The 24,423-nt window shown below is 43.7% G+C and overlaps 1 protein-coding gene across 6 annotated transcripts in view; it reads left to right on the forward strand.

The window, feature by feature from the left end:
- arhgap32b (Rho GTPase activating protein 32b) overlaps nt 1–24,423 on the forward strand; it is a 572,293-nt gene that overhangs the window by 321,797 nt on the left and 226,073 nt on the right. For all 6 annotated transcript variants that reach the window (XM_072593008.1, XM_072593005.1, XM_072593009.1 and 3 more), the window contains one exon: nt 1,755–1,839. In XM_072593008.1, the coding sequence (XP_072449109.1) occupies nt 1,755–1,839 (85 nt within the window). The remainder of the gene's footprint in view (nt 1–1,754; nt 1,840–24,423) is intronic.

Consider the following 24,423-nt stretch of genomic DNA (forward strand, 5'->3'; position numbering starts at 1 on the left):
ATTATAGTGAGGTTTGAAATTATGAGGGGCATTAAAAGGGTAGATAGAAAAAAGCCTTTATTCCTTGGTTGAGGAATCAATGTCTGGTGGACATAGATTTAAGGTAAGGGGGCAGAAGGTTTAGAGGAAATGGAAGGAAAATCTTTTACACCCAGAGGGTGATGGGGTTCTGGAACTTGCAACCAGTAAGGTTGATTAAGACAGAACTCTCAAAACATTTAAGAAGTATTTAGATGTGGTGTTGCAATTCCAAGACATACAAAGCAATAGGCCGAGTGCTGAAAAATGGGATTAGGATAGTTTGGTGTTGATGCAGTGGGCCGAAGGGCCTTTTTCTGTGCTGTAACAGATTAAAACTGGCCAAAGCAGTCACGTTCATGACAAAAATAAGGCCAGTTGGGAATTTTGGGCTGCAAGTAGAATTTAAAAGAAAACTAAAGAGTTTATTCAAAATCATGACTTCAGAAGCATCTTAGTAAGTATAATACAAAACTAATTGTGAAAAATGAGCATGTTAGTACACAGTACACAGTTAGTACACAGCTGTACACAGTATACCAAGTATACAGTTGCTAACACTCAGAGTAGTAAGGTAATGGAATGCTTTGCCTGCAATGGTGGTAGATTCACCAATTTTAAGTACATTTGAGTCGTCATTGGAAAAGCATATGGACGTACATAGAATAGTGTAGGTTAGATGGGCTTCAGATTGGTATGACAGGTCGGCGCAACATCGCAGGCAGAAAGGCCTGTACTGCGCTGTAATGTTCTATATAACACATGGATAACTTAGCATCTAATCTCTCATTTGCTGCTATCTGTCTGACTTGCTGAAATTTCAGCATGCCACTTCCTGCTGCTAAAACCTTGCTGGGAGCTGGCAAGCATGTGAAAGGTTGCAAGCAGGCTGCAAGAAAAAAAAAGTGTGGTCCATCTCCGTCCTAGGATTCTCAAGTAGACCATAGGAACGTTCTCGCCTCTGCCTGGACTGGGAATGGAAACAAGTGAAACAGCAATTTCTGACCCAGTATCCCAAGCAGTCTTTTGGGGACATTCACTTAAAGAGTTGAATATCTTGTATTACTTTTCTTTCATGACTCTCCCATGTGCATTCAAAGGAATTGAACCTTGAGCCATTTGTACAATGACTGTAGCTAGAGGAGGTCTTTACAAAACCTTCTGCTTTTTTTCACATTACTCTCAGCCTATCCATTCTTAGTGTGGGGATGGTGCTTCTGTTGTCTTTGTCTAAATGTCCTGAGAAGGTTGACTTGAATCATTTAAAATAACTTGCTATGGAATAGCTTACTAGTATACTTCAGTGGGTCATCGAGTTCTTCTTTACAGTGTGGGACTGGAGTCACGCAAATTCCAGACAGGGCTAAAACATGTTGATGAATCAAATGGGCTTTCTTGACAACCCATTTCACACTACCAGCTTTTGACAATTTTTATGTTTTTCAGACTGAGTTCGAATTCTGCACTGTAATATTCCCACTTGATGATTGCTTGGGGTAGATGGCAATCTTGTGCTTTAGAAATTTTGTGTTTGAATGGGGGAGAATCTTATCTGATTTCTTCTGTGCCTGTTATCTTCTGGGTAATTCTGACAACGAAAATTTTCATACCTGCAGGGTAGACATCAACTGAGCAAGGGAATGTTACTAGAGCTGTTGGAGTTACTATGTAAGCGTAAGTTGTTCCTGGTAAAAGTGAAGGTTAACATTAATGCCGTGTTCCTCTCAATGTTGCAGGATGGCATTCACGAAAGGACACTTTCCCAAACTGGCAGAATGTGCCCATTTCCACTATGAGAATGTTGACTTTGGCAGCATACAGGTGAGTGGCAGTTTATATACCTTTTATACTAAAACATGGTTGTGCTAGTATACCTCACCATTGTTATGCAACAATATTATAATACAACATTCTGTCAGAAAATTGTAGTATGATATCTCACCGTATTGTGACCATTGTGATGCTGTTTATAATAGCAATTCTGTGACATTTCAGATTCCATACTTTATTTTGTAATCAACTTGTGTCTCACCATAAAAGACCAGAGACGATCTTGACAGAACCAAGTGCTAGCCAAATACCATCATTTCCTTACGCTATGAAGCTAATAACTGCCAATTGATATAGAACTTTTGGACAAGTTTTCTGCTGTGGATCCATTGGAATTGGATTGTAGTTCCTAAAATCTGAGTTTGTTTTGCAGCTGGGAGAGAGAGTAAACATTAATTCGGTTTGTCTCGGCAAGGTAAAAATGTAGTGCCAAACGTTGCAAGGATAGTGTGCAAACACTTTGTCCCATTCAGCTGCTATCTTTTGGGGAGTCCTGATACCCATGGTTGAAATGACCATGCTGTCTTTTTGCACCAATAATCTTCTTGAAATGTAACCATAAGAAATGGGAGCAGGAGTGGGCAGTTTGGCCCCTTGAACTTGCTCCACCATCCAATAGGATCATAGCTGGTTTGACATTCCTCATCCATTTTCCTGCATTTTCTTTGTACCCCTTGATTCCCCTACCAATCAAGAATCTATCTATCTCAACCTTTATTATTAATGAGGACTCTGCCCCACAGCAGTCTGTGGCAAGAAGTTCCAAATCTCTTGAGAGAAGAAATTCTTGCTTATCTCAACCTTAAATGGTGCTCCTTTATTCTAACACTATGCCCTCTTGTCCTAGACACTCAGATGAGGGGAACCATCCTCTCAGCATTTATGTTGCTAAACCCCTTAACAATCCTACATGTTTAAATGAGATCACCCCTCATTCTTCTAAATGACAATGAGTGGAATCTTAATCTCTTGAGCCTTTGCTCATAAAATAATCCCTCTGTACCAGGGATCGTCCTAGTGAACCTTCTCTCACTACCTTCAATGAAATAACATAGTTTATTAAATAATGGAATAAAAACTGCTTGCAGTACTCCAGATGTGGGCTCACCAGCACCTTGTACAGTTGCAGTAAGACTTTCCAACTCTTATACTCCAACCCTCTTGAAATAAAAACCAACATTGCATGAGCCTTCCTGATTACCTGCTGCACCTGTGTACTAGATTTCTGTGTTTTGCCCACAAGTATCTCCAAGTTCCTTTGTGTTGTAGTTTTCTGCAATTTTTCTCCCTGTAAATAGTTCTGTTGTCTTGTTCTCCCTTCAGGAATGAATGACTTCACATTTTCCCCACATAATGTGATATCAAGAGTCTAGGGACAGTATGTCCCTGTTAGGGTAAAGGGAAAAGCTGGCACATTTAGGGAGCCCTAGTCAGGAAAAAGAAGTAGACATACATTGGGTTTAAGCTATCAAGCTCAAATGAATCCCAAGCTGACTATAAACAGTGTAGGAGCACCCTTAAGAGGGAAATCAGAAGAGCAAAAATAGGGTATGAGATGGATCTGGCAGATATGTTAAAGATAATCCCAGAGGTTCTATAGCTATATTAAGAATAAAAGGGTGGTTAGGGAGAGAATAGGTCCCCTTATCATCTTGGTCAGCATAGCCATCTATATGTAGAGCCACAGGAGGTGGGGGAGAATTTAATGAATATTTCTCCTCAGTGATAACTGAGGAGAGAATCATGGATGCTAAGGAAATAAGGGAAACAAGTGGGACATTTTGGACTGCATTGCCAGAGAGGAGGTGTTTGCAGCCTTAAAGAGCATTGAGGAAGATAAATCCCTTGGGCATGATCAAGTCCATCTCTGACATTGTGATAGGTGAAGGAAGAAATTGCAGAGGCCCTTGCAGGGATTTTTGCCTCATCTTTTGCAACTGGTGAAGTTCCAGAAGACTGGAGGATGGCTAATGTTGTTTCATTATTTAAGAAAGATAGCAAAGACAAGTTAGGGAACTTCAGACCAGTGAACTTGACATCAGTGATGGGTAAGTTATTGGAGAGGATACTGAGGAACAGGATCAACCAACATTTGAATAGGCAAGGTCTGACAAGGGGTACTCAGCATGGTTTTATATCCAGGAAGTCATGTCTGACAAATCTTTGAGTTTTTCCAGGACGAAACCAAGAAGATAAATGTGGGTAGGACAGTGGATGTTGTCTATCTGGACCTTAGTAAGGCCTTTAACAAGGTCCTGCAAGACTGGCTGGCCATGAAGGTTAGCTCGCATGGGATCCTGGGAGAGCTAGCTAATTGGATTCAAAATTGGCTAAATGGTAGGAAGCAAAGAGTGACGGTTGAAGACTGTTTCTCGAACTGGAGACCTGTGACTTGTGGTGTGCCACACAGGTCAGTGCTGGGACCTTTGTTATTTACATAAATGATCTGAATGTGAATGTACAAGGCATGATTAGTAAGTTTGCAGATGATATAAAATTAGGAGGTATCATTGAAAGTGAGGAAGGTTGTCAAAAATTACAGAGAGACATGATCAGATGGAGAAGTGGGCTGAGGATTGGCAAATACAATTCAGTACAGATAAGTGTGAGGTGTTGCACTTTGGAAGGTCAAACCAGGGTAGGACTTTATGCAGTAAGATTAGATTAGATTACTTAGTGTGGAAACAGGCCCTTCGGCCCAGTAAATGGTAAGGTCCTTAGAAGTGTTATGGAACAGAGGGACCTAGGAATACAAGTACATAGTTCTTTGAAAGCGGCGTCACAGGTAGACAGGGTGGTGAAAAAGACATTTAGCATGTTGGCCTTCATTGATTGATTGCATTGAGAATAGCAGTAGGATGTTAGGCTCCAGTTGTAAAAATTGTTGGAGTTTTGTGTACAGTTATGGTCACCCTGTTATAGGAAAGACATCATTAAACTGGAAAGAGTGCAAAGAAGATTAACGAGGATATTTGTTGCCAGCAACAGTGTGCCTGAATTATAGGGAGAGATTGGCCAGCATGGTACTTTATTCCTTGGAACATAGGTGAATGAGGGTGACCTTATTGAGGTGTATAAAATCATGAGGGGCATAGATAGGATGAATGTATATAGTTTTTTTCCCTTGGAATCGGGAATTGAAAACTAGAGGGCATAGTAAGGGGAGTAAAATTTGAGGACCTGAGAGGCAACTTCTTCACACAGAGAGTGGTGTGTATGTGGAATGGGCTGCCAGAGAAAGTGTTTGAGGCAGATACATAGCTACATTTAAAAAACATTTGGACAGTCAAGGTCTGACTAGGGATACTCAATATGGATTTGTGTGCTGGAAGACATGTCTGACAAATCTTTGAGATTTTCCAGGATGGAACCAAGAAGATAGATGAGGGTAGGACAGCGGATGTTGTCCGTCTGGACTTGAGTAAGGCCTTTGACAATGTCCTGCAAGGCACACTGGTCATGAAGGTTAGCTCACATGGGATCCAGGGAGAGGGAGCTAATTGGATTCAAAATTTTAAAAACATTTGGATAGGTGCATGGATGGGAAGGGTTTAGAGAGATGTGGACCAAATCTGGGCAATTGGAACTAGCTGAGTAGACAGTTTGAGCCAAAGAGCCTCTTTTCCTGCTGTAATTTTCTATTACTTCTTTGCCAACATTTTCCCCAACTTACTTAACCTATCAATATCTCTTACGCAATCTGCCTATTTCCATGTCATCTGCAAATTTGGCTGCAGTATATTTATTAACTTAAGTTAATGAACTGAAGGAGTGAATCAATGTGGTCCCAGCACTGATCCCTGTGGAATCCCACTGATTGTGGATTACCAACCTGAAAAAGAAGAACTACTTCCCACTTGTTGTTTTCTACCCATTGGCCAATTCTCTATCCTTGCCAATATTCTACCTGCAACATCTTGGATCCGTACCCTATGATTAACCTTTTGTGAGGTACCTTGATGAGTGCCTTCTGAAAGTCTAGATACAATGCATCTGCCTACTTCCCCTCTATCTACTCTGGTTGAGGCTTCCTTGAAAATCTCTAATAAATTAGTCACAATTTCCCATTCACAAAGCCTGCTATTTCTCATATTACTGCAATAATGTCTGTACGCAGAACCTCAGGCAAGACTAAACTAAATCTCAATAACATAAAGAACCATTGCCTAAGATTTATCTATTCTCTTGATTCAATTGCTGAAGGTCTTCCTTTCTTTTTCCCTTAACTGCTACTGTCCACTGGCTTCCAACAACTATTTAAGTATGTCCATGTACCTGTCCTGCTCAGTAATGCCACTATCATCTTAATTATCCTGTGCTACTCTTGTGATGTAGTATTTTCCTGTATTAAAAATAGGTTCCAGCTGCCAAATCCAGGCTTGTCTGTATTTGACTGGCTTTAGTCTGCCATCCATTTCAATTTGGTATCCTCAGCAAAGAACTGTTTCAATCTTCACTGTGAAATCAGTTACAAACAGCGCTGATCTCGGAGGCACTGTATGACATCAAGATGCTTTTGATACTTAGTTTGTTGTATGTCTGAGTGAGTGATGTATTTGAGAAACAATGCAGAATTTAATGTAATTGATATGATAGTCCAGCCCACCTATTGAACCAATGGAAAACCCACATAGGTTCTGAGAGGCATGGGAAGAATTGTTTGAATTGAGTGCCTGCTAGAGAATTAGCTGACCAGCAGTAGCCTTTCATGGGATTTAGGAGTCTTGGTGTGGAAATGCTCCAGCTGCTGACCAATTAGAGACTTACTGCTCTCCATAACTAGCTGTGCCACTGTTAGCAGTGGCTGCAGTCTGGAATACTGCAGGGCCAGTACCAAATGGCACCATTGGATCACTTGATTCGAATCAATAAGGGTGGATTTAGGTCACACGAGAGTGTTTGGGGAAGTAGGGTCAGAGAACCCCTTTCTTCCCCATGCTGCGTCTCTCATTAAGGAACCCACTTCAAAGAACATGGGAGACGTAATGGAGTTTGCTAAGTGACTTTCAGGAGTCATGGGTAAGCAATGCCACTCTCACTCAATCTCTGAACTAGCACTAGGTTCTGGTGGGCTCAGGAATAATAATATAAATTTTGTTCCAGCTGACAGTTTAATTTTGGGAAGTTATCCTGGGATGGGGAAATATGTTCGGATTCTCTTGCAATTAATTGTGTCTTCCTGCAATATTTCCTGCCTCAGTTGCCTACATTAAATACAACTCAGTGCAATTCTCGGTTTTTTTTAACTGAAATGTCTGACCTTTACTGGCCCACAATATTTTTCATCTTAACCTTTCCTGTGATCTCAATGAGAATGGGTTATTCTATCCCAAGATGGCAGCATTTACAGTTGTTTACAGGCACCCATCTAAGGGTAATCTGAAACTAATACATTGCTAAATTGTATTCCTTAAAATTTGGGCAACAAATGAGTTGGCTATGTATCATACAGACCGCTCTGTCAACACAGATGGGGTGAACTTTGCTCAGTCTCTGAATAAATGAAAACAGGATGTGTTTTCCAGCAGATATCCAGCTCGTCTGTGTTAATTTTCAGATCAATTGCATTTACTGTATCAACCTTCGTGCTTTATCTTCTGATGTCTGCATCTGTTATTACTTGAAGTAGGGTGTGTGCATTCTCTAGAACCTATGATCAAAGTCTCTTCTGTCTACTCACCATAAAGGTTATGCGAGCGTTTGGAAGAAAAGCTTTACACTCAAGTGATACAGCGACAGCGTTGCCAAACCAGTCACTGTTCACAGGTCAATGAGAAAACAAAAGCAGCAGTACAAACAAGTGAATTTTTCACTATTTTAAATTATTGAGAATTTGCCTGCAGCTATTCTTGGCATGAAGCACACCCTGCAGCACTAACACATGTGATACATTGCATCAAAACTGACTAAATAGGTCTGACTATCTGTCAAATTACTGTGAAAAGCCCATATATGAGTAGTGATCACAGACAGGTTCATTGTAGTAGCAAGCATCTAATGTAATGTACCAAATTTTCTTCCGGTTCAGGAGAGACTCATTTTAAGAAATGACAGATTACACTTAGTTTCTTTATTGGATAAGTGATGAAATTCCTGATGAAAGGCTTTTGCTCGAAACAACGATTCTCCTGCTCCTTGGATGTTACCTGAGCTGCTGTGCTTTTCCAGCACCACACGTGACATTTTAAGAAATGGATGTATGATGCTCAAAATAAAACAAACCAACATAAGAAGCCCACGCTTCCTTCCATTATAGGAAGTCACTGAACAAGCATTGGCATTGCGTGGTGCTGAGAGTTTGATAACTTGGGATAACATAAATAAAACTGGTTCTACAGTTGAAAAGCAAATATTGTCAGCGCAGTGGGGAGAGCTAGGACATTAGAAGTAGTTGAGTGGTCCTTCAGAGAGTCAGCAAAAATATGATGAATGTGAATAGCTGCCTTTTGTGCTCCCTGTAGCTTTAATGATAAACACAAAGAACATTTTTCTCCCTTCAGTGAAGTGCATTTTGTTGCTGAATCAAGAAATGTTAATGCCTGTCACTAATGTCGCTGCCATTAATGAACACCGCATTATTTAGATTTCAATGTTCTTAGTTACCAACAGCCCCCCCCCCCCGCCCCCCAAGATCAAGCCCTGACAACTTGGTGTCATCAAGCAGTGCACATCAGTACCGACTCCGATTTTAAACTGCCAGAGAGAGACCAAGTCAGACGGCATAGAAGTAGGTAGGTCTTTGGCCCACCATGCCTATACTTACCAAGTAATACCAAACTAAACTAATCCCATTTGTCTGCACTTCATCCATTTGCACTCTGCCCTGGCATTTGAAGTGCTGGTCTAGTTGCTTCACAGTGTTTATTGTGGAGAAGGACATGGATGATGTAGAATGTGGGGAAATAGATGGTGACATCTTGAAAAATGTCCATATTACAGAGGAGGTAGTGCTGGATGTCTTGAAACGCATAAAAGTGGATAAATCCCAGGACCTGATCAGGTGTACCTAGAACTCTGTAGGAAGATAGAGAAGTGATTATTGGGCCCCTTGCTGAGATATTTGTATCATTGGTAGCCATAGATGAGGTGCCAGTAGACTGGGGGGTGGCTAACGTGGTGCCAGTATTTAAGAAGGGTGATAAGGAAAAGCCAGGGAACTATAAATCGGTGAGTCTGACATCGATGGTGAGTAAGTTGTTGGAGGGAATCCTGAGGGACAGGATTTACATGTATTTGGATAGGCAAGCACTGATTAGGAACAGTCAGCATGGCTTTGTGCGTGAGAAATCATTTCTTACAAACTTGATTGAGTTTTAATAAGTAACGAAGAGGATTGATGAGGGCAGAGCGGTAGATATGATCTACATGGACTTCAGTAAGGCATTCAACAAGGTTCCCCATGGGAGACTGGTTAGCAAGTTAGATCTCATGGAATACAGGGAGAACTAGCCATTTGGATACAGAACTGGCTTGAAGGTAGAAGACACAGGGTGGTGCTGGAGGGCTACTTTTCAAACTGGAGGCCTGTGACCAGTGGAGTGTCACAAGGATCGGTGCTGGATCCACTGCTTTTTGTTGTTTATATAAATGATTTGGATGTGAGCATGAGAGGTATAGTTAGTAAATTTGCAGATGACTCCAAAATTGAAGGTGTAATAGACAGCGAAGAAGGTTACCTCTGAGTACAATGGGACTTTGAACGGCTGGGCTGGTGGGCTGAGGAGTGGCAGATGAAGTTTATTTTAGATAAATGTGAGCTGTTCCAGTTTGGAGAGGCAAATCAGAGCAAGACTTAGACATTTAATGGGAAGGTGTTGGGGAATATTGCTGAACAGAGAGACCTTGGAGTGCAGGTTAACATTTCCTTGAAAGTAGAGTCACAGGTAAATAGGGTAGTGAAGAAGGCATTTGGTATGCTTTCCTTTATTGGTCAGAGCATTAAGTATAGGAGTTTGGAAGTCATGTTGCGGCTGTACAGGACATTGGTTAGGCCACCTTTGGAATATTGCATACAATTCTGGTCTCCTTCCTGTCGGAAGGATGTTGTGAAACTTGAAAGGATTCAGGAAAGATTTACAAGGTAGTTGCCGGAGTTGGAGGGTTTGAGCAATAGGGAGAGGCTGAATAGGCTGGGGCTGTTTTTCCTGGAGCGTTGGAGGCTTAGGGGTGACTTTATAGAGGTTTATAAAATCATAAGGGGCATTGATAGGATAAATAGACAAGGTCCTTTCCCTGTGGTGGGGGAGTCCAGAACTAGAGAGCATGGTTTAGGGTGAGAGGGGAAATATTTAAAAGAGGCCTAAGGGGCAACTTTTTCACACAGAAGGTGGTGTATGGAATAAGATGGCATGGATTCATGTGGCAGAGGGCTGGGAACCAGAAGAGAAGACAAGTAGACAGTGAGGTGGAAACTAGAGACTGTAAGGAAAAGGATCATGAAGTTAACATTACCAAGGGGAAGAGTAGGCAGAGAATAGATGATCGGAAGGGAACTGGTGGTCTTAATGCAAGGAGTATAGTGGGTACGGCAGACAAACTTAGGACTTGGATTGGTGCCTGGGAGTATGATGTTATTGTGATCACAGAGACTTGGTTGAAGGAAGGGCATGATTGGCAACTAAATGTTCCAGGATATAGATGCTTCAGACAGGACAGTGAGGGAAGTAAAAGTCGGGGGGGTGGAGTTACATTGTAGGTCAGGAACGATATCAGGCCTGTGCTAATTGAGGACACTATAGAAGGCTTGAGCAGTGAGGCAATATGGGTAGAGCTGAGAAATAAGAAGGGTGCAGTTACATTGTTGGAGCATGTACTACAGGCCTCCTAAATGTGAGCGTGAGGTAGATGAACAAATAGGTAAACAGATTATGGAAAGATATGGAGGCAACAGGGTGGTGGTGATGGGAGATTTTAATTTTCCCAACATTGACTGGGATGCACTTCGTGTCAGAGTTCTTGATGGGGCAAAGTTTGTACGGAGCACCCAGGAAAGTTTTCCAGAGCAGTATGTCAGTAGTCCAACTAGCGAAGGGGCCATATTGGACCTGGTGTTGGGGAATCAGCCAGGCCATTTGGTAAAATTTACAGTATGGGATTTCTTTGGGAATAGTGACCAGAGTTCTGTAGGTTTTAGAATACTTGTAGACAAAGATGAGAGTGGTCCTAAGGGAAGTACTAAATTGGGCCAAGGCCAATTGTGTAAAATTTGTCAGGAGCTGGAAAATGTGGATTGGACACAGCTATTTGAAGAGAAGTCCACATTCAATATGTGGGAGGCTTTCAAAGATAGCTTAAAGTTAGTGCAGGATAGACATGTCCTTTTGAAAACTTAGGGATAGGAAAGGGAAGATTCGTGATCTGTGGATGATAGGATGGGGAGCCTGGATGACCAGCCAAGAGGAAAAGGGAAGCAGAGCTGTACTACTAAGACTTTATAAAGCTCTGGTTAGGCCCCATTTGGAGTACTGTGTCCAGTTTTGGCCCCCACACCTCAGGAAGGACATACTGGCACTGGAACGTGTCCAGCGGAGATTCACACGGATGATCCCTGGAATGACAGGTCTAGCATATGAGGAACGGCTAAGGATACTGGGATTGTATTCGTTGGAGTTTAGAAGATTAAGGGGAGACGTAATAGAGACGTACAAAATAATACATGGCTTGGAAAAGGTGGATGCTAGGAAATTGTTTCCGTTAGACGAGGAGACTAGGACCTGTGGACACAGCCTTAGAATTAGAGGGGGTCATTTCAGAACAGAAATGCGGAGACATTTCTTCAGCCAGAGAGTGGTGGGCCTGTGGAATTCATTGCCACGGAGTGCAGTGGAAGCCGGGACGCTAAATGTCTTCAAGGCCGAGATTGATAGATTCTTGTTGTCTCGAGGAATTAAGGGCTACGGGGAGAACGCTGGTAAGTGGAGCTGAAATGCGCATCAGCCATGATTGAATGGCGGAGTGGACTCGATGGGCCGAATGGCCTTACTTCCACTCCTATGTCTTATGGTCTTATGGTCTAAGTGTACATGACGTTCAGGCATCTTAGAACAGAACAGGCTTTGAAGGAATATCAGGAGAGTAGGACCAATCTTAAACGAGGAATCAAGTGGGCTAAAAGGGGTCATGAAATAACTTTAGCAGGCAGAATTAAGGAGAATCCCAAGGCCTTTTATTCATATAAAAGAGGCAAGAGGGTAACTGGAGAAAGAGTTGGTCCACCAGAAGATAAGGAAGGTAGGTTGTGTGTCGAACCTGAGAAGATGGGTGAAATTCTCTGACTACTCAATGAGGAGAGGGACATGACAAATGTTGAGATGAGAGATAGAAGTTTGTTTACTTGGGATCACGTTGTCATAATGAGGGAGGATGTGTTGGGTAAGCTAAAGGAAATTAAGGTGGACAAATTCCAGGACCGGATGGGATCTATCCCAGGTTGCTGAGGGAGCTGAGAGAGGAAATAGCTGGGGCCCTGACAGATCTCTTTGTAGCATCGTTAAACACGGGTGAAGTGCTGGAGGACTCAAGAGTTGCTAATGTGGTCCCCCTGTTCAAGAACGGTAGTAGGGATATTCTAGGTAACCACAGACGGGTGAGCCTGACGTCCGTGGTGGGAAAGTTGCTGGAGAACGTACTGAGGGATAGGATCTATTTATATTTGGAAGACAATGGACTTATCAGTGATAGGCAACATGGTTTTGTGTGGGGGAGATCGTGCCTTACCAACTTAATTCTTTGAGGAAGTGACTAAGTTGATAGATGAAGGAAAGGCTGTTGATGTCATATACATGGACTTTAGTAAGGCATTTGATAAGGTTCCCCATGGTAACCTAATGGAGAAGGTGAAGTCACATGGTGTGCAGGGTGGATCTAGCTCAGTGGATAACAGGAGACAGACTGTAGGAGTTGAAGGGAGTTTCTTGAAATGCAGAAAGGTGAACGGTGTTCCACAGGGATCAGTGCTGATCTGAAAGAGGGCATTGGTGGTCTGATCAGTAAGTTTGCAGATGGCACAAAGATTGGTGGAGTAGCAGAAAGCATATGGGACTGTCAAAGAATACAGGAGAATATAGATGGACTGGAGAGTTAGGCGGAGAAGTGGCAGATGGAGTTCAATCCAGGCAAATGTGAGGTGATGCATTTTGGAAGTTCTAATTCTAGAGCGAACTATACTGTAAACAGAAGAGCCTTGAGAAAAGTTGATGAGCAGAGAGATCTGAGAGTTCAGGTCCATTGTATCCTGAAGGTGGCTGCACAGATGGACAGAGCAGTCAAAAAGGCTTATGTATGCTTGCCTTCATTGGATGGGGTATTGGGTATAAGAGCTGGCAGGTCATGTTAAAATTGTACAAGACTTTGTTTCAGCTGCATTTAAAGTACTGTGTACAGTTCTGGTCGTCACATTACTAAAAGGATGTGGATGCTTTGGAGAGGATGCAGAGAAGGTTTACGAAGATGTTTTCTGGTATGGAAGGTGCTAGCTATGAAGAGAGTTTGAGTATGCTTAGGATTCCTTTTCATTAGAACAAAGGAGATTGAGGGGAGACTTGATTGAGGTTGACAAAATAATGAAGGGTATAGACAGGATGGATAGATATAAGCTTTTTTCCCAGGGTGAGGGATTCAGTAATGAGAGGGCATGCATTCAAGGTGAGAGGTGAAAAGTTTAAGGTGGATACACGGGGAAAGTACTTTACACAGAGGGTGGTAGGTGCCTGGAATGCGTTGCCAGCAGAGGTAGTAGAGGCAGGCATGGTAGATTCATTTAAGGTACATCTAGAAAGATGCATGGGGACCAGAGGGATACAAATAATTTGGAATTGGGCTATAGGTTTAGACAGTGGTTTTGGATTGGCACAGGCTTGAAGGGCCTAAGGGCCTGTTCCTGGGCTGTAAATTTTCTTCGTCGTTCTTTGTTCAATGAATAGTCAAGGTCTTTTTCCAAGGATAGGGGAGTGCAATCCTTGAGGACTTGCGTTTAAGATGAGAGGGGAAAGATTTAAAAGCAACCTAAGGGGAAGTGTTTTCACACAGAGGGTGGTATGTGTATGGAAGGAGCTGCCAGTGGAAGTTGTGGAGTTGGGTACAATTACAGCATTTAAAAGGCATCTGATGGGTATTTGAATAGGAAGATTTTAGAGGGATATGGGCCCCAAGTGTTGGCAAATGGGAGAAGATTACGTTAGGACATCTGGTTGGCATGGATGAGTTAGACTGACGTGTCTGTTTCCGTGCTGTGCATCTCTGTGAGTCTATGATTGTAATCGTAGGCATTTTCCATGACACGTTATCAGAGAGCTTTCACAAGAGAAGCTGTGGCATGTCAGACAGGTAACATAATGAGATCATGCAATCAGAAAATTGATAACTCATGAACAGCAGAGGCAGCAGTACTTGGACACAAGAACATTTCATCAGTCTGCCTCATTACATGTTTGTGTGTCTGTCTCTATGTGTTTTACATATGTTTATGTATGTTGATTCTTCCTTAGGTGTTATAAAGTTGCTTTTTGATTTAAAAATAGAACTGATTTAGTTTTTAAAGCCAATCCATTGAAAAATATTCTGTAAAATACCACACTTTGATGTTCTTGTCAATGCCAAGACCATGAAGTTACACTGATGATGGGAAACCCCTGTTCATGTTTCTCCGGTGACAGTATGATTGTAGAGCTACTCAGTACTCCAGTCTGCATGTCTTGTGATGAGCTGTGCTATTTGGTCGTGGCAGCAGTGGGAGAAAGACTAAAAAGTGGACTTAGAGCACACTCATTTCTAACAGCATGTCTGCCTTCCTAATTTGACCCTGCAAAGATGGAAACCGAATATACAGGCACAGTCTTCTATGATTAAAATGAAAGTATGTCTTCTTGAGGTGAGGATGTCAAACTGTGGAAAGAAACCTGACCATTTTCAGTTTACCTGCCTATTGTGAGACTCTCCAATTTCACCTACCTCCTGTGTACTGGGGTGTTTTGCAGCTATTATCTCTGTGTATTAGTTTTCCACATCTAGATAATGGTGGGCCACATTTTTGGTTTACAGTTACCAGTTGATTAATTACTTAGCTTGACATTGGTCTGTCGGGGCACTAAATATAGCAATGTAATTTATCTATGTTTTTAAGTTTTTTTCTTTGAGTCATCTACAGGGTGGTGAGTGGAGCAGTTGCTGTACATGTAGACAACAGGGGTTCATTATCATCTCTTTATCCTGTTATAGGTACAGAGGTTAGTGAATGGGCTTGGTGTAAGGGAGATGTTCAGTCTCTGTGCAGAGCTGATTGCAATGCACCATCCCTGAGCTGCCATCTCGTGATTAAGGAGTTAGATCCCAGAAGGTCAGTTGTCTCAGGGTGTTGTTTCAAACTGTCCTTAATTCTGAAGACTTGTTAACATATGAAGTCTCCATCTTGAGGCTAGAGTGTATCGTGGAAAATGCTCCCCACTGTGGACTTGATCTAAGCTCTAAGAGTTCATTTGTGTAGCACAGGACAATAAAAGTTGAAACACTCAGCAAAATGGCAGGCTTGCAAAGGATAGTGGGGGACATTAACTTGCTAACAATTGTGGTTTTTTTAGTCAGGTACCTGATGTGTTTTGGTAAAGACTGAGAAATGAAGATGAATGTCTCAAATCCCATTGGCTGAGACAGACCTCACCATTCCTTTATTTCTAGTTGTTCTGGTTGATGTGCTTTTGAGGAGATATGTAAATTGAAAAACCTGGAGCATTATTAAACAGTGATAATCTCAAAATTTGCTTCTATCTTTCCCTTATTCACTCTTAGTGAGACTGAAATAGGTTCATGTCAGCATGTTCACATCTGTGTCTGTCAAGGAACGTGGAGGCTGATATTGGACTGAGAGCGAGTTTTGAGAAGATTTGTAGCTCAGGTTGAGGTTATGGATGTAGATTTGCTCGCTGATCTGCAAGGTTCATGTTCAGACGTTTCGTCACCATGCTAAGTAACATCTTCAGTGAGCCTCTGGATGAAGCATTGCTGATGATTCCTGCCTTCTATTTATATGTTTGCGTTTCTTTGGGTTAATAATGTCATTTTCCTGTGGTAATGTCATTTCCTGTGCTGATGTCATTTCCTATGGTGATGTCAATTCCTGTTCTTTTTCTCAGGGGGTGTTAAATTGGGTCCAAGTCATTGTGTTTGTTGATAGAGTTCCGGTTGAAATGTCATGCTTCTAGAAATTCTCATGCATGTCTCTGTTTGGCTTGTCCTAGAATGGGTGTGCTGTCTCAGTCGAAGTGTCTTTCCTTATTTGTATGTAAGGATACTAGTGAGAGAGGGTCATGGCATTTTGTGGCTCGTTGATGTTCAAGTATTTTGGTGGCTAGTTTTCTGCCTGTTTGTCCAATGTCGTGTTTGTTACAGTCCTTGAATGACATAAGTTTGGGTCCACCAAGTGGATGATACCTTTGTCATCACTAAATGAAACAAATTAGAGGAACCCTTCAAGACCATGAACAATACGCTTACTGGCATAAAGTTCACTAAAGACGAGGAAAACAACAACAAACTGCCATTCCTAGATGTCACAGTAGAGCGAACAGCCAATGGGGAACGTCAGATCAGCGTCTACAGGAAAACAACACAAATGGATTAAATATTGATCAACAAAAGCAGTCCTCCCAACATCCACAAATGAAGTTGCATCAGAACATTATTCCAACAAGCCACACTGCAGCACAGAGGAACTACGCAGGGCAGAGGAAAATCACCTACACAATGTGTTCAAAAAGAACGGGTACCCAATGAACACAGTCTGTGGATTTCTCAGCAACAAACCGATACAAGCAGACAAAACACGTCCAGAAACCCTAGCCGTTACCCCTACGTCAAAGACATCTCAGAAATGACTGCCAGACTACTTGGACCCCTTGGCATCATGGTAACCCACAAACCCAACAACACGCTAAAACTGCAGCTAATTTACTTGGAAGACCCTATACAGACAACAAGCAAAACTAATGTCATTTACAAAATACATTGCAAGAACTGTAATAAACACTACATTGGACAAACAGGCAGAAACCTAGCAACCAGGATACATGAACACCAACGAGCCACAAAACGACATGACCCTCTCTCACTAATATCTTTACATGCAGATGAGGAAGGACACCACTTCGACTGGGACAAGACATCCATCCAAGACAAGCCAAACGGAGTCTTGCACAAGAATTATGGCATTCCAACTGGAACTCTATCAACAAACATGTTCACTGGCATCCCATTTCTCTCCCCCTGAGAAAAAGAACAGGAAATTACATCACCACAGGAAATGACTTCACCAATCCAAAGATACCCAAACATATAACAGAAAGCAGGAATCATCAGCATTACTTAGTCTGGAGGCTTACTGAAGATGTTACCTAGTATGGTGATGAAACGTCTGAACATGAGCCTTCCAACTCAGCGAGCAAACCTACATCCAGTTGGAGTGAGGGGGTGTGGGCTCCTGAGCATCATCTCAAATACGTCTTTCATGTTGAATACATTGGGAAAATGCTTGGTGAGGGGGTAACCTGTGTGCCTATTTTCCAACTGTTATCATACAGAGATTATTTTTGTTTGTCTTTCCATTGTAAAACAAGGTATCCTCATCATGCTCTCCCCTTCCTTTGCACCCACCTCGCTCTACCACCCCCCCCCCCCCCGACACACACACACAATCTCTTGCTGTCGCGCTCTCACATTCACCCCTTTATGACACTGCTACTCCCCTGTCACTCTTTCCCCCTCCATGACTCATCTACCCTCTTGCTCTTCCCTTCCTGCACTCCCACTTCCGTGCCCCCCTTCCTCGCACCTTCTTGCTCTTCCCACCCCACACTCTTCTTCTGCTGCTCTCCTCCTGCACTTCCACCCCCCTTGCTCCATCTGCTGCCCCATCTTACACCTCGCTCTCCCCACCTGCGCTTCCCCTCCCTGCTCTTCCCCGTTGTTCTCATTCCCCCTGTTCTACATCCTTCATTCTCCCCCCCACTTCGTTCTCTTCCCCTCCATTCTCTTCCCCCCCCATTCTCTTCCCCCCCTTCGTTCTCTTCCCCCCTTCGTTCTCTTCCCCCCCCCTTCGTTCTCTTCCCCCCTTTGTTCTCTTCCTCCCCCCCTTCTGTCTCTCCACCCCTTCTGTCTCTTCTCCCCCCCCTTCTGTCTCTTCTCCCCCCCCTTCTGTCTCTTCTCCCCTCCCTTCTGACTCTTCCCCCCCCTTCTGTCTCTCCCCCCTCCTTCTGTCTCTCCCCCCTCCTTCTGTCTCTCCCCCCTCCTTCTGTCTCCCCCCTCCTTCTGTCTCCCCCCTCCTTCTGTCTCCCCCCTCCTTCTGTCTCCCCCCTCCTTCTGTCTCTCCCCCCCTCCTTCTGTCTCTCCCCCCCCTCCTTCTGTCTCTCCCCCCCCTCCTTCTGTCTCTCCCCCCCTCCTTCTGTCTCTCCCCCCCTCCTTCTGTCTCTCCCCCCCTCCTTCTGTTTCTCCCCCCCCCTTCTGTCTCTTCCCCCCCCCCTTCTGTGTCTCTCCCCTCTTTGTTCTCTTCCCCTGCCTCGATCTCTCCCCCCCCTTCTCTCCCCCCCCCTCGTTCTCTTCTCCCCCCCCCCTCGTTCTCTTCCCCCCCCTTCGTTCTCTTCCCCCACTTCGTTCTCTTCCCCCCTCCCTTCGTTCTCTTCCCCCCTCCCTTCGTTCTCTCCCCCCTTCATTCTCTCCCCCCCCTCGTTCTCTCCCCCCCCCCTTTGTTCTCTTCCCCCCCTTCGTTGTCTTCCCCCCCCCCCTTCGTTCTCTCCCCCTCTTTGTCTCTTTCTCCCCCCCCCCCCCCCCCAATTCGTTTTCTTCCGCCCCCCCCTTCGGTTCTCCCCCCATTTCATTCTCCCCCCAACTCGTTCTGCCCTCCTCGTTCTCTCCGCTCCCCTTCATTCTCTCCCCCCATTTCGTTCTCTTCCCCCCCCACCTTTCATTCTCTTCCCCCCCCCCGCCTTCGGTCTCTTCCCCCTCCTTGTTCTCTCCCCCTCCTTGTTCTCTCCCCCCCCCCTTTGTTCTCTCCCCCACTTTGTTCTCTTCCCCCCCCCCTTTGTTCTCTTCCCCCCCCTTTGTTCTCTTCCCCCCCTTTGTTCTCTTCCCCCCCCTTTGTTCTCTTCCCCCCCCTTCGTTCTTCCCCATCCCTTTGTTCTCTCTCCCCCTTTCTACCCCCCCCTTCGTTCTCTCTCCCTCTTCGTTCTTTCCCCGCCCTCATTCTCTCCCCCCTCGTTCTCCCCGCCCTCACTCGACTCCCCGCTTTCTCTCCATTCTCCCCTTTGTTCTCCCCACCCTTGTTCTCTCCCCCCACTCTACTCCCCTCAGCTCTACCCCCCTCGTTCTCTTCCCACTTTGCTCCGTTCCCCCCTCTCAACTCTGTCCTTGCTCTTCCCCCGCCCCGTGCTCTCCCCCTCAATCTCCACTCCCTCGTCCCCCTCCCCGCCTCCCATTCACATTCTCCCCCTCCTTGTTTTTCCCCATCCCTGCTCTTCACCCGTACTCTTTCCCTTCCGCCTCCCTGTCACCCCTTTCCACTCCTGGGTCACTCTTCTCTCCTCCCGAGTCACCTTTCTCCCACCCAAGTCACTTTTACAACTCTCTCTCTCCCTTTCTCTCTCTCTTCTCTCTTACCCCCCACCCCCAACCCTTCACCGCAATTACTCTCCTCTGTCTCCCCGTTCCCCCACTTATTCTTCTCTCTCCTCCTTCATCTAATCACTCTTCTCTCTCCCCCCACCCCGACACTCTTTCCTCTTCCCCCGTTATTCTTACCTCCCTCACAACCCCTCTATTTCCTGCTGTTTTCCCCACCTATACTCCTCCCCCTTTCCCCCCCCTACCCCTTAACTTCTCCTCCATCACTCCCTCACCTCTCCATTTCTTGCTGTTTCTTCCACCCCCCCCCATTTTCAGTAGGGGGAGTTGATGAAAGTGAGCAGTTTCTCCAAGCAAACATACATTGTTTGCTTGGCCTCCAGTAGTGCACAATAAAAAGTGCAGGGGTTAAATGGGCTCTCTTGCAAGTGACCAGTTCACACTTCATGGTAGCTTTTGTTGCCTTAAAGCTCGTAAGACCTGAGCACCGCCCCCTCCTCCTCCTCCACTCCCCCCCCCTCCACCCCCCAGGGGTCATAACACAAAGTTTGAGATGCAGTGCAGTGAATTATTATGAATAACACCATGAGGAAGCAAAACTATATATAGCTTATGCAATGATTGTGAATAAATATTTGTAAAGCAGGAATAATGGCAGGGTGTGGGAAAAGACATTAAGTGGCTCACTTGGAGAGCCAGTAGGGATACACCAGAGGTTTTCTGGATAATTCCTGTACAAAGTGATGCTATCCATGAGATGTGAAGTCTAATCTTATTCTCCCATGTTTATATTCTTTTTCTCAGCCTGAGTTTTGCTGCTGTTATCATAAACATGCTATCTATTGCTGGCCACAGCTCCTTTATGGGACACAAGCTGGAGAAATTGACAGTGGAGGGAGAGACTCTGGCAAAGAGTGGGATTTAAAATATTTCACTTTTCTGTAGCCTCCTTTTTGTTCTCAGTCACTCTTTACTAAATGCTGCAGACATATAATTAATTCTGTTGGCATTTGGGGTATTGGATCTCTCAGAGATACAGAAGAATTAAATCATGTATTCACAGCTGTTGCCACCTTCTGGGACCTGTGCATACAGTCCATGGACTTTCAACTCCTCTACCCCTCTCCATAGCCACCCATTTATTATGTATTCCCCAGCGTTGTTCCTCCAACCACTCCCCCACCTCCATGCATAACCTCATGCTTCTCCAGATGATATTCCATGTCCAATTTTTATACCCTCTTAATGATTGGAGGATGTTAGTTTGTGGTAAAACTAGAGGGACAGGCTATACTAAGGGTAAGACTCACTGCTCCCTAGCTGTTCTCCAGTTTCTGATTGGTCGTATCCAATGTCTGCTGCAGAAGGGTATGATGCTGGGTGGGTCAGGGCTAGGGTCATGGTTACCTGGCTGCTGTCCTCAAGTACCTGACCACACCACTGCTTGATTTGGCAGGCAATACGGTGCAGGGCAACAAGAAAACCAAATCATTGATAATGAGCCAATGAACCAATTATCTCTTCATTATCAAATACATGTAACGTTTTTTATCATCTGCAAATGTTCAAATCATGCCTCTCATTCAAGTTTAAATTATTAATAAACTCCACAAAAAGCAGAGGATCCAACACTGTGTTGTGACAAACCACAAGTAACTACTTTGCATTTGCAAAACATCCATCAACCATTTGCTTCCTGTCACTGAGTGAGTTTTGAATTGGGTTTGCCACATTCCCCTGTATCGTATGCACTTTTATTCTTCTGACCAGCCTACCGTATGGAATCTTGTCAAATCCCTTACCAAAGTCCATGTGGACGACATCCACTGCGTTACTTAAATTCATTCTCCTTGTTACTTTCTCAAAAAATTGGATTAATTGAGTAAGACGTGACCTTCCCTTGACAAAATCATGTTGACTATCCCTGATTGGTCGACACTTTACCAGGTAACAATTAATCCAAGTAATTTACCTACTACAAATGTCAAACTGACCAGCTTGTAATTATTTAACCTATTCCTTAGCACTATTTTGAACGATAATACAATGTTCACAAACCTCCAATTCTCTGGTATTTCACCTGTATCAAGTAAGAATTGGAAACTGATCCTCAAAGCTCCATACGTTTCTTGCCTAGTTTTCTCTAACAGCCAAGGAAAGAATCAATCCAGCCGTGGTGATCTATTCAACTGCAGTGAGGTCAGTTCCTCCAAAATGTCTCTTCTCATTGTACAAATATAGAAACATACGAACAAGGAACAAGGGTAGGCAGCTTGGCTGTTGGAGCCTGCTCCACCATGCAATAAGCTCATGGCTGATCTGATTTTTAACTTCAACCCTGTGTTCCTACATATCCCCGATGATCTTTCATCCTCTTGAGAGTGGAAAATCTATCTATTAACTAAGGGGCTACAATTTCAAGATTTTCAGCAAGAGAACTACAACAAAGATAGGATGCAAAGTCTTTATTCAGAGAATTGTTATAAGTTGGATTGTGCTGCCTGGGAGAATGATGCAGGTGAGGTTTGAGAAGAGAGCTGAATATATATTTGAAAATGTTAACTTTAGAAAGCTAAAGAGAAAGGCTGGCAAATGGGCATGGGGAAGGGTCACCAGACCCAAAGTGTTAACTTTGATCTCTCTGCACAGATGCTGCCAGACCTCCTGAGCTTTTCCAGCAACTTGTGTTTTTGTTTCTGATTTACAACATTTGTAGTCCTTTCAGTTTTTATTGCGACTGGGACGAGTTGGGTGACGCTTTTAGGAGCTGGTACAGACATTGATGGGCCAAACTCCTGCCTCTTGTACATAAAACTGCACTGCTGCCTCACAGCACCAGGAACCTGGGTTCAGTGCCGTTCTTGGGCGACTGTCTGTGTGGAGTTAGCACGTTCTCTCCAATTTCCTCCCTCAGTTGAAAGATGTGCAGATTAGATGGATTGGTCACGCCAAATTGTCTGTAGTGTCCAAGATCCCGTTATTAACTGTGGGAGATGCAGGGTTACAGGTATGGGTAGGGGGTTGGGTCTGGGTGCGATGCCCTTCAGAGGTTCTGTGTTGACATGATGGGCCGAATGGCCTGCTTTCACATTAGGGATTTTTGTGATTTCTGGGAAACTCTATCTATACTTCTGCTTTAAAATATTTCAAGATTCTGTATCCAATGTCTTTTGAGGAATGGCGTTCTAAAGATTCTTAAGTCACTGCGGGGAAGAAAAGGTCTCCTTATCGCTGATTTAAATGGGAAACCCCTTACTTTTAAATGTGACCCGTAGTTGTAGATTTTCCTGCAAAAGGCAACATCACTTTAATATTCACCCAGTCAAGTCCCCCCTGGATCAATTAAATCACCCTGACTCTTCTAAACTCCAGATGATAAACATTTAGTCTGTCTGTCCTTCTCTCATAAGGCAATCTGCTCAATCCAGGTAATAGTCCAGTAAACATTCTCTGATCTGCTTCCAATGCATTAACATCCATCCATAAGTACAGTGACCAGTATTCCAGATGTGGTCTCGCTAATTGCCCTGTATAACTGAAGCATGACCTCTCTACTCTTGCATTCCATTCCCCATAATATAACCGCAACATTCTATTAGTTTTCCTGATTACTTGCTGTATCTGCACACTAACCTTCTGTGTATCATGCACTTGGACACCCAGATCTCTCTTCATTTCAGGTGCAACATTCCACCATTTAGAAAGTCTGCTTTTTAAAACTTCTGTTCTGCCAAAATAGACAATTTCACACTTTTCCACAATATGCTCCATTTGCTAGATCTTTTCCCACTCACTTAGCTTATCTATATATACCCCTTTATATGCTCCTTATGTCCTCATAACTTACTTTCCTAACCATCATTGTGCCATCAGCAAATTTGGCCATTATACCTATGATCCCTTCATCCAAATCAATTGTATAATTTGCAAAGAGTTGAAACTTGAGCACCAACCCCTGTGACACATCACCTATGACATTCTGCCAGCCTGAAAAAGACCCAATTATTCCTACGTTCTGCTTCCTGTTAGCCAGCCAATCATCTTACCATGTCAAAACGTTACCACTACTAAGTAAACTTTTACTTTCCGCAGTAGCTTTTGAAGTGGCACATTATCAAATGCCTTTTGAAAATATAAATGCAATGCATCTACATCATAAATTAATTTTAAAGATCTCCAATACATTAATTAGACATGATTGATTAATTTGACCGAACCATGGTCATATTCATTGTATGACCCTTAGATTTTTTTTGCTATAAATTCTGTGTTTGATGTATTCTCTCTCATTACTGCCTGAGGAAGGAGTGGGGGCTCCGAAAGCTTGTGGTTTCAAATAAACCTGTTGGACTAGAACCCGGTATCATGTGATTTTTTTTTTTCTGACCCCCCCCCTTTTCTTCCCCCTTGCCCGTATCCCCCTTTTCTGCCTCCCCTTTCCCCCAGCCCCCTTTCCCCATTCCCCTTTTCTGCCTCCCCCTTCTCCCCAATCTTTTCTGTCACCTTCCTCCCCACTCTTTTCAGCCCCTCTTGCCTCTACCCACCTTTTTAATGTTGTCCCATCCTGCATTCCTCTTCATCTTCTGACCTCGCCACTATGTTGAGTCTAGGCATTCCTGGCTTTTCTCCACAAGGATCAAATCCTTTGAGACTTTGAATCATAAACAGCATTGTGGAAAGCCTGTCAGGTATGAGGTAGTCCTCTGAACTGATGGACGGTTGAGACTCTGAAAGTATCTAACTGGGTCAAGAGCATGAAACCCATCTCCTGGTGAGGAATCCAGATCAAGGGAGCACAGCATTTAAGTTAGAGTGAAACCTTTCAGGGCCTATGTATTAATGAACCTCTTTATTCAGAGGGTAGCTGAAATGTGGAGCATCCTTCTCCTAAAAAGAAACACAACTGAGGCCCAAGAAATTTCCAAAACTCAGATTGTAAGAGGTAAAGATGTCAGTGTTTAAGTGTATAAA

This window comes from Chiloscyllium punctatum, chromosome 23, assembly GCF_047496795.1.
Source record: "Chiloscyllium punctatum isolate Juve2018m chromosome 23, sChiPun1.3, whole genome shotgun sequence".
Lineage (NCBI taxonomy): Eukaryota > Metazoa > Chordata > Chondrichthyes > Orectolobiformes > Hemiscylliidae > Chiloscyllium > Chiloscyllium punctatum.